Here is a 12783-nt window from a genome sequence, read left to right as displayed (position 1 = left end):
ATATGCATCCACATGTTCATTTCAGCAGCATTTACAATAGCCAAGATATGAAACTCATATCTTGTGTCCATTGATGGATGAATGGATAAAGAACATGTGATACATACACACACACACACACACACACACACACACACACACACACACACTGAAATACTATTCAGCCATATAAAAGAATGAAAATCCTTGCCATTTGTGACAACATGGATGACCCTTATGCTAAGTGAAATGTCAGAAAAAGAAAGATACCATTATGATCTTACTTACATATAAAACAAACAAACAAACAAAAACCCAAGCAAACACAAAAAAACAAGCTTATAGATATAAAGAACAGATTGGTTGGTTGCCAGAGGTGGAAGTTAGTGGTGGGCAAAATGGGTAAAGAGGTCAAAGGTACAAACTTCCACTTCTACTTATAAAATAAATAAGTCATGAGAATGTAATGTAGAGCATAGTGACTACACTTAATAATAAGGTATTGCATATTTGAAAGTTGCTAAGAGAGTAGAACTTAAAATTTCTCATCACAAGGAAAAAACATTTGTAACTACATACGATGGCAGGTGTTCACTAGATTTATTGTGGTGATCATTTCACAATAAATACAAATATTAAATCATTATGTTGTATACCTGAAACTAACATAATGTTATAGGTCAATTATACCTCAATTTAAAATAAGTAAATAAAATAAAAACAACCTTGTATAGATAAAAAAGAAAGAAAGAAAATGCATACTATGTGCCAGGAAAAAATGATGCCAAATAGTCTCCATTTAGACACTGCCTAGTGAATTAGAGGAAAAGAAAGACTCCTTTAAGTATCCAAACCAAAATATAAAATAGTTCATTAGAGTTTAATAGTCTGGGTTGAATCAGGAAAACGACCACTTTAAATATTCAGACAGTATAGTGTTAACATAGAATGGAGAGCTTTCATGAATGGTGGAAACTGGAAGAGCACAGATCACAGAAGTTGCCATGAAAAGGCAGAGAAACTGTAGTTAAAAGGTCAGGGAAGCAGACACTGAAGACCTCCTTAGCCTGAAGCACCAAAACAGGCGGTTCTCAAAAGCTTACCAGAAAATTTGAGAATCTTTGAGAAAGCTCCCACTAAACGGTCTCAGTGTTTGGCAGCAAAGCATTTTTCCCATCCTACCAAGAAGCCACTGTGAATCTCACATCTGTTCAGGTATCTGGGTAACAACCACCTCAGGAGAATAATGGTCTCCACTTCTCTTAAATCTTCCAAATTTCACTTGCATTCCTGTCATTGGCAAACTGTAACCTGAAGCTATGCAGAGAAAGGGATTCACAGAAAGGTAGTTAGTGCCTGGTTTCAGGGTTGACTTTCTGCCAGTGTGGTAGAATGCTGCTTTGGCAATTAACAATCCTTCATGGGGGGGGGGGGGGTAGTTTGGCTGCAGTCAAACTTTTCTACAAGAACAGTCAATGCTAAAAGATAGTGGAATAATGACTATATCTATATTGCCCTTAATGCTGTACATAAATTTAGGCAAACCTATTATTCAAGTACAAGGAGACAGACAAATGTTGTGGGAACATGACGAAACTTGTGGTACATAGTTCTTCATGAGAACTTTCTCAATAAACCCCTAGAGGATGACTTTCACCAGAAAGAAGAGATGAGTGGAAACAGAAAAGCTGCATTGAAAGAACTATCCATAAACATTGAATCTTAATTGATAGACAAAGATTAAAACTAATCTGAAGTCTGTAATTATTTTAAAAAGTAAATATAATAAATTTGTCAATATACAAATGATATAATTAATAAAATTTGGGAGAAGAAGAGAAGGTAGAAAAATGTGCTTAATTTCTTCATCTTTTATAGCCAAGGGCCAAAAGATATTATTTAAAGCTGATAAATGAAACAATAGTATTTAAATATTCAATCAAGTACAAAAGTAAGAGTGTAATCAATGAAGATTAGTGATGACAAATGAAGGAAAGTGTAAATAAGAAACATGCTAATTACACCATTGCTCAAACTGATCACATGTATGGAATGAAGTAGAGAAAATATAGACTGTGTGGTAAAAGATTTTTTTAAAGGAGCTCTAAAATAGAAATCATTACGTAAACTATGAAGTAAAATAAGACCAAGCACAAAAGGCTAAAATAACCTCAAAGAACCCCAGTAGGTCAGTTCATTTCTAAAGTTGTCTGAAGAGTGATTTCTAAATTTTCTTGTAAGGGTAGTGTCAGTTGCAAGACAAAACCTCTTGGTTGCCATTGGGTTCTGTCTGTGTGAGAACTCATTTATCCTCACTCTCCTTCCTAATGGAATCCAGGAATGATTGTCTTATTGTCTCTGCCCCAGTGAGCAGAGGAAAAGAAATTTATTTCCTGAAAAGTATTATGATAGCATTGGGCAAGATAGCAAAAACAATGAGTGCCAGGCTATGGAATTAACTTTCCTATCTAAGAAAGGAAGAGCAACTGAAAGCTTCTGAAAATAAGAATTAAATGAGGAAAATGAGTAGATTCAGATGATTAATTTGGAATGATGTGGGGGGAAAAAGAGAGATGCAAGTAAGAGATATTATAGAAGCCTAGAATGTTGAAGCCAGAAAAATTTTTAGAGGACAGAAGTGAAGTGATTCGTATAAGGGGACAATGATTTAGAAACAGAGTTAGTAATAGAATCCACATGTTCTCATTCCTATACTTCTATGTTCTCTCTAGCAGACGAGGCTGACTTTTACTAATGGAGAATACGTTATATTTTATGATGGGCTCCTGGTTGGAGGAGGCACATCAAAGATGGCAGCATGATGCTTGACAACTAGGAGAATGATATCATTATTTTTAGAAAAATTATCTTATTTCTAGGGAAAGAAGGAATATTATGTAAGTCTTTATGGACTTTCTTTTTCTTTTTAGGTAATGCAGATCGTGACCAAGCCATATGTATGTATTGTTGTCCTTTATTTCTTAGACAGTTTAACTACTTTGTGTGGAAATCCAGCTTTCAATTGCTTCTTTATTTACAGATTACCGATTTTGGTATCCAAGATGGGAAGTTCCCCGGCCAATTGTGTGTGACCCACTGTGCTTATTTATTTTCTTTCTGAGAACACTGTGTTTTTCAGTATGTGTCATAACTGTTTTGATAATACAGTCTCGGTTTCCAAATACATTATTGGAGAAAGAGATGCTATTTTCCCCCGAAGTAGTTGAAATAGAGCCAGAAAAGGTAGAGGAAAAGGAAGAGGGGATAAAGGGAGAGAAGATGAAAAAGAAGGAGGACAAGGGAAAGGAGAAAGAGGAAGTGAAGGAAGAGGAAGATAGAGAAAAGGAAGAGGAGGAGGAAGAGGAGGAAGAAGAAGGGGAGGAGGAGGAGGAGGAGGAGGAGGAGGAGGAGGAGGAGGAAGGGGAAGGGTAAGATTTACCTCCATGATAGGACAAAAGTATAATACCAAAAAAAAAAAAAAAAAAAAAAAAAAAGGTGAGAGAGAAATAAAACACTAAGCTTTAACAAAACAGGATATGTACAAACCACTACTACAATAGGTTTTATTTTCTTATTCTTATTCAACAATTTAAGTTTGAAAAACATAGAAACAAATAAAAAAGCATATATTTTATAGTACATATTATAAAACAAGCTCTGGAACACTGAGAACAGATAAAGATGTGATGATAGAAATACTAAAAAAGACTTGACTAATCTAATTGGTCTTAAGGTTTTACTGTGTTATCCTTATAAAGGAAGGAATTCCTATTTTCTAAATATGTTTCTATCTCTGTGTTTTAAATATTTCTTAAATAGGTTAAAAAGTTTCTCAAGTATTAAGATTATACATGTAATATGCTTAGGATTGTTCCAACTCAAGATAACCATTTAATAACTTTTGGTTTTGTTGTTTTCATCATTACTATTATAGCTATTTTTGGTAGTGGTGATGATGGTGGTGATATTGATCAATATGATCAAGGCATGTGATATCAAGGCATTGAATATCATTATATATATTTGTACTGTATGTGTTTGAAATAGTTTAAGTGATAGTTGTACATGCTGTTAGGAGACAAATTTTTATTTCTATTTAATGCTTACCATTTCATCAAAGCCTTGTTGTAATTCTTTCCAGGCTATATAATTTGTTGCCACCAAAGGCCAATAATTGTCAAAAGTTTAATTATTTGTGATTGAGCAACCTGGCTGCTTCCAAATTTATGTGGTAAAATAAAATAAAATTTAAAAAGTTATATACTTGTAGTTACTCAATGTGTAGAGTAAAATTTCACAAATTGGTGCGGCACCTGGGTGTCTCAGTCGTTTGAGCATCCGACTTCGGCTCAGGTCATGATCTCACAGTCTGTGGGTTCAAGCCCCTCGTCGGGCTCTGTGCTGACAGCATGGAGCCTGGAGCCTGCTTCAGATTCTGTGTCTCCCTCTCTCTCTGCCCTTCCCTCCCTCGTGCTCTGTCTCTCTCTCAAAAATAAATAAACATTAAAGTATATTTATTAAAAGAAAAAAAGTTCACAAATTAGTAATATAAATTAATTTTTTTTTTATTTTGAGAGAGAGAGAGAGGAAGAGAGAGAATCCCAAGCAGCAGGGCTCAAACTCATGAACCATGAAATCACAACCTGAGCAGAAGTTGGACACTTAACCAACTGAGCCACCCAGGCACCCCATAAGTTAATAATATAAATTAACTACTTACCATGTGTAGTACTAATAAATGATCTGAATAAAAATGCCTAACATAGCATCAATCAAATGGTATAAGTTTCAATATTTATTAACTTTATTATATTAAAAGCCTATTCTTAAATGGGGCAAGATGAGAATTACACCAAAAAACCCTACATATATATAATTTCTATGAAGTCAGCTTCCTGGAAAAAAAAATACAAAAAACTTAGGTACAGAAAAGGGCTGGTTCTCTACAGGACTGTTATTTATGAGTATTCTCTGATATTTGTATACCATTTCATAGCTTCCAGAGTGCTTTCACATACTTATTTAATAATCAAAACCACTCTGTGGAGTTGGTATTGCTTCCATTTTTACAATGAGAAGACTGACTTTGGATTTGTAAAGTGTTAACAACCTAGGACTGAGAACAAATTAATTTCTGGACATTCTGATGCATTTATAAGTATAAATTCTTCATGATACCGTGTTCAATTCCCACTATGACTAACTTATGTATCTGATATCTGACTTCTACTCATCTAACTTTAATCTTCAACATATTCTCCAGGTAGTTTCATGGAATATGATTGCTATATGCCAGTGGTTCTTAACAGGAGGCAATTTTGCCATATATACATTATTGTATGCATATATACATTAATGCATATATACATTATTGTATTTCCTTAAATTCTCATTTTTCTAAAAAACTGTTATCCCAGTTTCTTTCCTACCGTTCTTCCATCACCTTTTTGTATCCACAAGTTACCATGGGAATAGTTATTTTGTTATCATGATTCTGTCTTCCTAGTTTGGGGATGATCCACTGACCACAGGTGGGCACAATCATTGCTTTTGGTTTGGGGATCCAGACAGACATTCAAGACAGGTTCTTCTTAGTGTCCTTAGTGGCTCAAGTTTTTATTTTTTTATTTATTTTACTTTTTTAAATGTTTATTTATTTTTGAGAGAGACAGACAGAGTGTGAGCAGGGGAGGGGCAGAGAGAGATGGAGACAGAATCCGAAGCAGGTTCTGAACTGTCAAATAGAACCTGATGCAGGGTTCAAACCCACAAGCCATGAGATCATGACCTAAGCCAAAGTCAGACGCTTAGGAGCGCCATCAAGTTTTAATATGTAAATCTCTGAGGCTGTTTAGCAGACTGTATGGAAAGAAAGAATGGATACAAACAGAAGCAATGAAAGACTGACTGTTGTCCCTGATACCTGGTTTTATCCCCACCTTTCACATGTATTGGTTTTTTTCCAGAATATATCCTCTTTTTAGCCAATAAGTTTTCCTAGGTTATTTTGAGTTGGATTCTGTAACTGATTCCATGGGTAGGATATTCTTACTATAAAGTTATTTTCATTAAAATGTTCATTATTCTGAAACAGCATGAACAATAATGGCACTAAAACTCAAATCCTTCATAGAGGTCCTTCATAGCATTATATGGTCAAAGGAATAGAGTGTCTTTTTAAGTTTTATTTCCTAAGTCTTGGTTCTCGATATCATCTCCAGCTCTCCCAAAACCACACCCTATGTTCTTAGAACATTTACTTTTATCTTTATTACACAAGTTACAGGTTGACTCCCTATATAAGGGATCATTAGCGTGAATCCCAGGGGTGTCAGGGAAAATTACTCTTATTCAATTTCCATGGCACTGAGTTTCAGGAATGTACTTTGACTAGGATGTTCTGGCCCAAATAGTCTTGAGTGGTGAATGAGCATTCAGTTCATTCCTTAAAGTACCATGTATTCTATTACACATTGTAAAACTTAGACTGTTGAAATGTCCTTGGCAATAGCCAGCAAATGTCTATACTACATTATGTGTAGTATATACTTACCCTTGGTTTAGTTAAGGGTTGGTTTAGTTAAGGGTTGAAAAAGTGTGAAAGACTCACTACACTCCACCAATAAACATTGACATAACATTAGTGATCCAATGCTATCTTGAGTCCTTCATTTAATTGGTCCAGGATCAAGTGTGTCATTCCTTAAAACCAGATAAAGGTAAAGATTGTTGGTTCCTCGACTTCCCATAGCAATGAGTTACAGGGAGGGTGGTAATAGACACTACACAAAGGGAGCCTAGGGAAGAGCAAGAATGAGTAAAGAATGTTCACCAGGAACAACATACAGAATGGGAATGGGAAAGAAACCGGAGTCATAAGGGCTTGGCGACTGTAGAAGGGGTAGGACATGCAATTATTTAGGATAGCCATGAACTTTTTCTACATAATTCAACATAATGTTGTTGAGAAATCAGGTTGGCCAGCATTGGTAGGTTGGGGTAGAGTGGAGGGCATTGGACAGTGCCTTTTCTTTCCCTTCCCTAGCAGAAGGAATTGCCAAAAGCACATGCCCACTCAAATACAAAGTACCACCTGACTGAGGGAAATAGATTAGAGACAGTATTAGACAAGATCTCTAAAAATATTTAAAATCTGAGGAACACTAATGATATTCCTGTTATTAAACAGATTGGATAGGGGTGCCTGGGTGGCTAAGTCAGTTAAGCGTCCAATTTTAGCTCAGGTCATGATCTCACAGGTTCATGAGTTTGAGCCCCATGTCGGGCTCTGTGCTGACAGCTCGGAGCCTGAAGCCTACTTCAGATTCTGTGTCTCCCTCTCTCTCCTCCCCTCCCCAGCTCTCTCTCTCTCTCTCTCAAAAATAAACATTTAAAAAAATGTAAACAGATTGGATAGACTTCATCATTGGAGCGAGACCTCTGATGGGAGGCTGTATGCTTATATGGTGTTCTATTCCTGTGGCACTCAGGAAACCCACACACGATGATGTTAGCTAAGACTCTCGAGGGCAGTAAAGTCACACTCATACCCAGGAAAGATGTCATACTAAGTGTCTATTTCAATGAGAATGAACCACTGGCTTTTCCAGGATGGAAGGAGTCCAATGTAGTCAACTTGCCAGCAAGTGGCAGTTGGTCTCCTCAAACAATAGTGCCATGTTAGGGACTCAGAATTCACCTCCGTTGTTGGTAGAATCTACATACAGAGGTACTTGGAGCAACACCGATAAATGAAAGTCCATGCAAATGGACCAACGTGTGGCATCCATGCGTTCCATTTGTCTGCCCATCATGCTAACTCTGCATGGGGAGAGGACAAAGTCTAGATAATCTCAACTGATAAATTATTTCATCTACTTGGTCATTCAATGCCTCTGGTGGGCAATAATCTGTAAAAAATTTCTGCACACCATTCCCACTCCCTTGTTTCCATTCACATGCCTCTGCCTCAGACCTTCTTATTTCTCCCCGTTCCATCCTTTTCCTTCTAAACTCCTAACCTCTGGCTATATATTTGCTGCTGTCCATGTGTCCATATTGATTCTCATCTCAAGGCACTTGTGTTTCCATACAAAGTGGATGGTCAGATGTACTACCCTGAAGATTTTCTCTCACTGCTGACTTTCAAAGCCACTCCCTGTGTATGGCTGTAATGCAGCCATTGTCCATTTTCAGCTTGCACCCATATCTTGGACCAACTGATCGATAAATTAAGATTTTACTTTTAAAAATTACCTTTATTTTTAGGTACAAGACCCCTCTCAATATAGTCACAGGTGTGAACTGAGACAGGGATGTTGGTATAACTGATGGGTGAAATTGAGGTCTAGGTTATCTGCTCATGTAGCTTACTCTTGCCCTGTGGTTCCACTTGGATTCAATCACATGATAATGCTTTGGTTCAGTGTCAGCTCAGATCATGTGTCCAGCAGTTTCCCAAATATGTGGATATTCCCCCTTTGCAAATATATACTCATTCAAGTAAATGTCCCTGGGTCCCTTTTGGAAAGTACTAGGAAAATCTTTAAAGTGCATACTGGTGGCCTCCTAGGAACTCAGCCACCTCTTCAGTGGTTTCCCCATGTAAAAAATGGCTCAGTTCCAGTACCTAAGCAAGGGATCATCATTTCTTACCACTTGCTTCATTGGATCACTACTGAAACCAACTGTGCCATTTCAGATCCTCCTGAAGCCAACGTCAAGACAGAATTATGGGCACACGGGTGGCTCAGTTGCTTAAGCTTCCAACCCTTTATTTCAGCTCAGGTTATGATCTCATGGTTGGTGGGATCAAGTCCCACATGGAACTGACAGCACAGAGCCTGCTTGGGATTCTCTCTCTCCTTCTCTCTCTGCCCCTCCTCTGCTCACATGGGCACCTATGCATGCTCTCTCTCTCTCTCTCGCTGTCTCTCGCTCTCTAAACTCTCTCAAAAATAAAAAAAATAAAAACAAAAAACTTAAAAGACAAAACTGAAGTATAAGAGGTTTATTAGTTGATTCCTGTAAAACTTGAAGTATCAAAGAATATACTATGGGAAGGAGGGGATAAAAGAGTATAGTGGAGAAACCTGATAAACCCTCCCTCAGACACAAGGTCGACATCAACAGGGATAAGTCATGTTAATATTATGTATCTTTGATATGATATGATGAAAATGGCATTTTATCTTTGTGATCTTCTCAAAAGCATAGAATCCCAGTCAAATCATGAGAAAAATATCAGACAAATCAAATTAAGGGATATTCTATAAAATACTGACCAGTTCGCCTAAAAACTTTCAAAACTTTCTTTATTTCATCAAAAATAAGGAAAACCTGAGAAACCATCAGAACCAAGAGGAGTCTAAGTTTAGACGAATGACTGTTAAATGTAATATGGTATTCTGAACAGGATCCTGGAACATAGGGCATTAGGTGAAAACTAAGAAAATCTGAATAAAGTATGTACCTTAGTTAATGAAAATGTGTTGATATGCATTCATTAATCGTGTCAAACATACTTAAGATGTTAATAACAGGGGAAAGTGGGTGTGAGGTCTTTGGGAACTTTGTATGATCTTCATATTTTTTTCTGTAAATCTAAAATTGTTCTAAAACATGGTTTTTAAGAAAATAAAAAATATGATATATGAAAATTACATAAAATTCAAATTTCAGTGTCTATAAATAAAGTTTTATTAGAATACAGAAACACACACAAAGGGCCAGGAGAGCAGGAGTAGATAGGGAAAGACTTCAGACTATAATGCATATCTGACACCTGTGAAATTCAGTCAGAAAGAGGCTCAGACTGCAATGTAACCCAGAAAATCTGAGCCCACAAAGGCAGGGAGCTATGGTACGAAAATCCCCTATGTAAATCTTTTGTGTTAGGAGAAGTATGTGTTGGGCAGTGTGTCAGAATTTTAATCTGAAATTAAACCAGAGGATATGAAATGGAAAATCCCATGCATGTCCCCTCAGGAACACAAAATTTAAGGAGTAAGAGACTGCTTTCCCATAAATGAATGATTTACAGAAAACTCATATTATTGGAATTTGCTTTTTTTTAAAATGTATGTTTATTTATTTGAGAGGGGGGGGAGGGGGAGGGGCAGAGAGAGAGGGAGAAAGAATTCCAAGCAGGCTCCAAGCTCAGTGCAGAACCCAACATGGGGCTTGATCTCATGATGGAACAAATCAGTAACAAAGTCTGTTAGGAATCCCAGAGCTCATTGTTGGTGAGGAGGGTATGAGTCAGTAGGAGAACCTGCTGCTGCCACCATGGAGCAAGTGACAGAGGGTTCTTTACGTGGGAACCTTAGAATAGTCAAAGCTGAAAGGCATAGGAGAGTTTAACAACTCAGACCCTGAGGGACACAGTAGGAAATTGTACTTCTGGAAGAAGGCTGGGGAGGGCTACAGGGAAGAACATTGTGCTTTTAGACCTAATGATCTTTGATCCACCTATTCACCACTTTCCCTTTGAAATACAGCCATAGACATTCTCCAGGGTTGAATGCCTTGGCTGAGACTTTGCCTACTCATAACGATCTCCAATAACTTTAAGATCAAAGATTCCAGTAAGAACCTGGGCATTGTCAGAAAAGCATTTGAATAAAAAACAGGCAGCTCATCAAAGTGACCCAATTAAATGGAAATGACACATTTGGAAACCTGTCTGTAAGTAGGGGAAGCCACCTCCCCGGGGCCCAGACTGTCCCCAAAAGATGATTTACTTCTAAAACTGAAAGCTTTTTCCCCACCAGATGAGTTTTTATGTTCAGAAAGAAAAAGAAAGATGGAACTTGATTTGTGGATGGCAATGCTTGACTGAGGGAGGAGATATGTTTCTGAAAGAATGCCAGCTAACAGAAAATTTCTAGTAAAAGAAAAAGAGGTGAGCAATCAGCTAAATGGACAGTTATATACAGTGTGGCTAATACAAACCCTTACTGAGATTGATTGATTGATAGATATGATAGATAATAACTCAGTCAATGACCAGTCGTCTAACCATTTGTTTTGGCAAGTGAGACACATGGATTCAGACTTTAAAATACCATCATTTGGATGCTGGACTTAAAAAAAAGCCATGAGCTTTTTTTCTTAAAATATAGATTACTCACATGTGGTTGAAAAACCCATCAGTCACATTCAAAGGAGAAAAATGCTAGTGACTGAAAAAACAAGATATATTTATTTGTGCAAGCTTTGACAGGTTTAGGTCCCTGAGATGAGTGTATATGAAGTTGTAAACCAAGTTTCAATAGACACATTTCCAGGACTTGCTCTTGTTTCCTGTCCAGCTTATAATTTACTGAAGACATGTTTACATTTTAGTCCTTAAACAGACCCCCAAGTTACATGGCTCATCACCCATGGGAATAATAAGTTACAACGAGTTTTTCTCTGCTATTGACAATTTTAGGGGTTTTGACTTTGTGACTGAGGCCTTGTCAAAAACAAGAAAGGCTAAAAGACAAGATTACCCACAAATATAAACCCAAACTTAGATATCAGCCCATCAGGGAATAGCATTTTATAGCACAGACCGTACAAAACACAAAGGAGCAAGAAATTTAATATGAACTGAGCCTCTCAACAATTCATATCGACCACAAAGCAGAGGAATAAACAGAAATTTAAATGGACACTTTAAGTAATTGAAGCTGCCTTGATCTTATAACTAGCATGGTGACCTTTAACAGGTGTTCTTAATTTTATCTGATTGATTTACTAACCCTCCTATTATATCTTCTAGAAGGAGAATAGAAAGCCCTTGCACGTCACAGGACAGGAATTAGACCTCTTGCTCAACCGCCAGGCACTGAAAGCTGTAAAGAGGCACCACTAAATCTACATGGAATCAGGAAATGTTACAAGCCACTGCACCCCCTCCCTAATTAACTGCACCCAGTCCCTTTAAAGCCCTCTTGGCTAGGCAGAAACCGTGGAGCTGGCTTTTGGACCAGAGTCTGCCTTCTCCCCAGGTGGCCAGCCTCCTGAATAAAGCTCACAGTCCTTTCCAACCAACACGGGCTCTTGGGTACTGAGCAACAGTCAGAACTTGGGTTCCACAACACAATTACTAGACAAAGCAGGTGGGCGGAGAGGGTGCATTGTGATGTAGTATTGAGTAATACCCCAGATTAAAAGATGTGTTTCAATTCATGTTGCAGGGCTATAAAGGTAGATCACCAGGTGAATGGTTTCTAAGAAAGGGAGTTGGCAAGATGGGATAAAGAGGAAGGATGCAGCTCTCTGAATAACTTCTCCAGAGGTAACTTACTTTTCTGGCTCCTACACAAAGCAGAAACTAGCTATCTCCATTGTGTCCGCAGTCTGAAACAGATACCACCTGCCCCTCCTCCTTCTTCTTTGTACTTGGAGTGTGGAAGTGAAGCCATAGATGCAGCAGCAGTCCTGTGACCTTGAAATAAGAAGCATGAGTGGAAAATCCACATGCTAAGGATGACGGAACAGGAAAATAGAAAGAGCTGGAAATAGTCACGTCATGTTGCTACTGCACCAGTCCTACACTTCCGACCTTCAGACTTCTTATTATTATTTTAGAAAAATTATATCCCAGCCACCTGGGTGGCTCAGTCGCTTAAGTGGCTGACTCTTGATTTGGGCTCAGGTCATAGTCTGGCAGTTCATGAGTTCAAGCCCCATGTGACTAACAGTGGGGGCCTGCTTGGGATTCTCTCTTTTTCCCTCTTTCTCTCTGCCTCTCCCTGCCTCTCTCTCTCTCACTCTCTCAAAATAAATAAAGTTAAAAGAAAATCTCTTAAAGTA

The 12783-nt window shown here is 37.8% G+C and overlaps 1 protein-coding gene and 1 long non-coding RNA gene across 2 annotated transcripts in view; both read left to right on the top strand.

The window, feature by feature from the left end:
- The window catches only part of GLIPR1L2 (GLIPR1 like 2), a 31138-nt gene extending 26900 nt beyond the window's left edge, over positions 1-4238 (top strand). Inside the window, exons 5-6 of the mRNA XM_019454671.2 lie at positions 2910-2936; positions 3020-4238. Coding sequence (XP_019310216.2) covers positions 2910-2936; positions 3020-3411 — 419 coding nt within the window. The 3' untranslated portion in view covers positions 3412-4238. The remainder of the gene's footprint in view (positions 1-2909; positions 2937-3019) is intronic.
- A 5780-nt stretch (positions 4239-10018) lies between these two features.
- Positions 10019-12783, top strand: LOC109270529 (uncharacterized). The gene is made up of 3 exons (XR_002081572.2): positions 10019-10665; positions 10752-10882; positions 11747-12783. It is a non-coding gene; the product is annotated as an uncharacterized LOC109270529 (long non-coding RNA).

This window comes from Panthera pardus, unplaced genomic scaffold (assembly GCF_024362965.1).
Source record: "Panthera pardus isolate Hobbes unplaced genomic scaffold, ASM2436296v1 HiC_scaffold_6, whole genome shotgun sequence".
NCBI classification, from domain to species: Eukaryota; Metazoa; Chordata; class Mammalia; order Carnivora; family Felidae; genus Panthera; species Panthera pardus.
The sequence above is the reverse complement of the archived record's forward strand: the minus strand, read 5'-3'. Positions and strand labels throughout refer to the sequence as shown.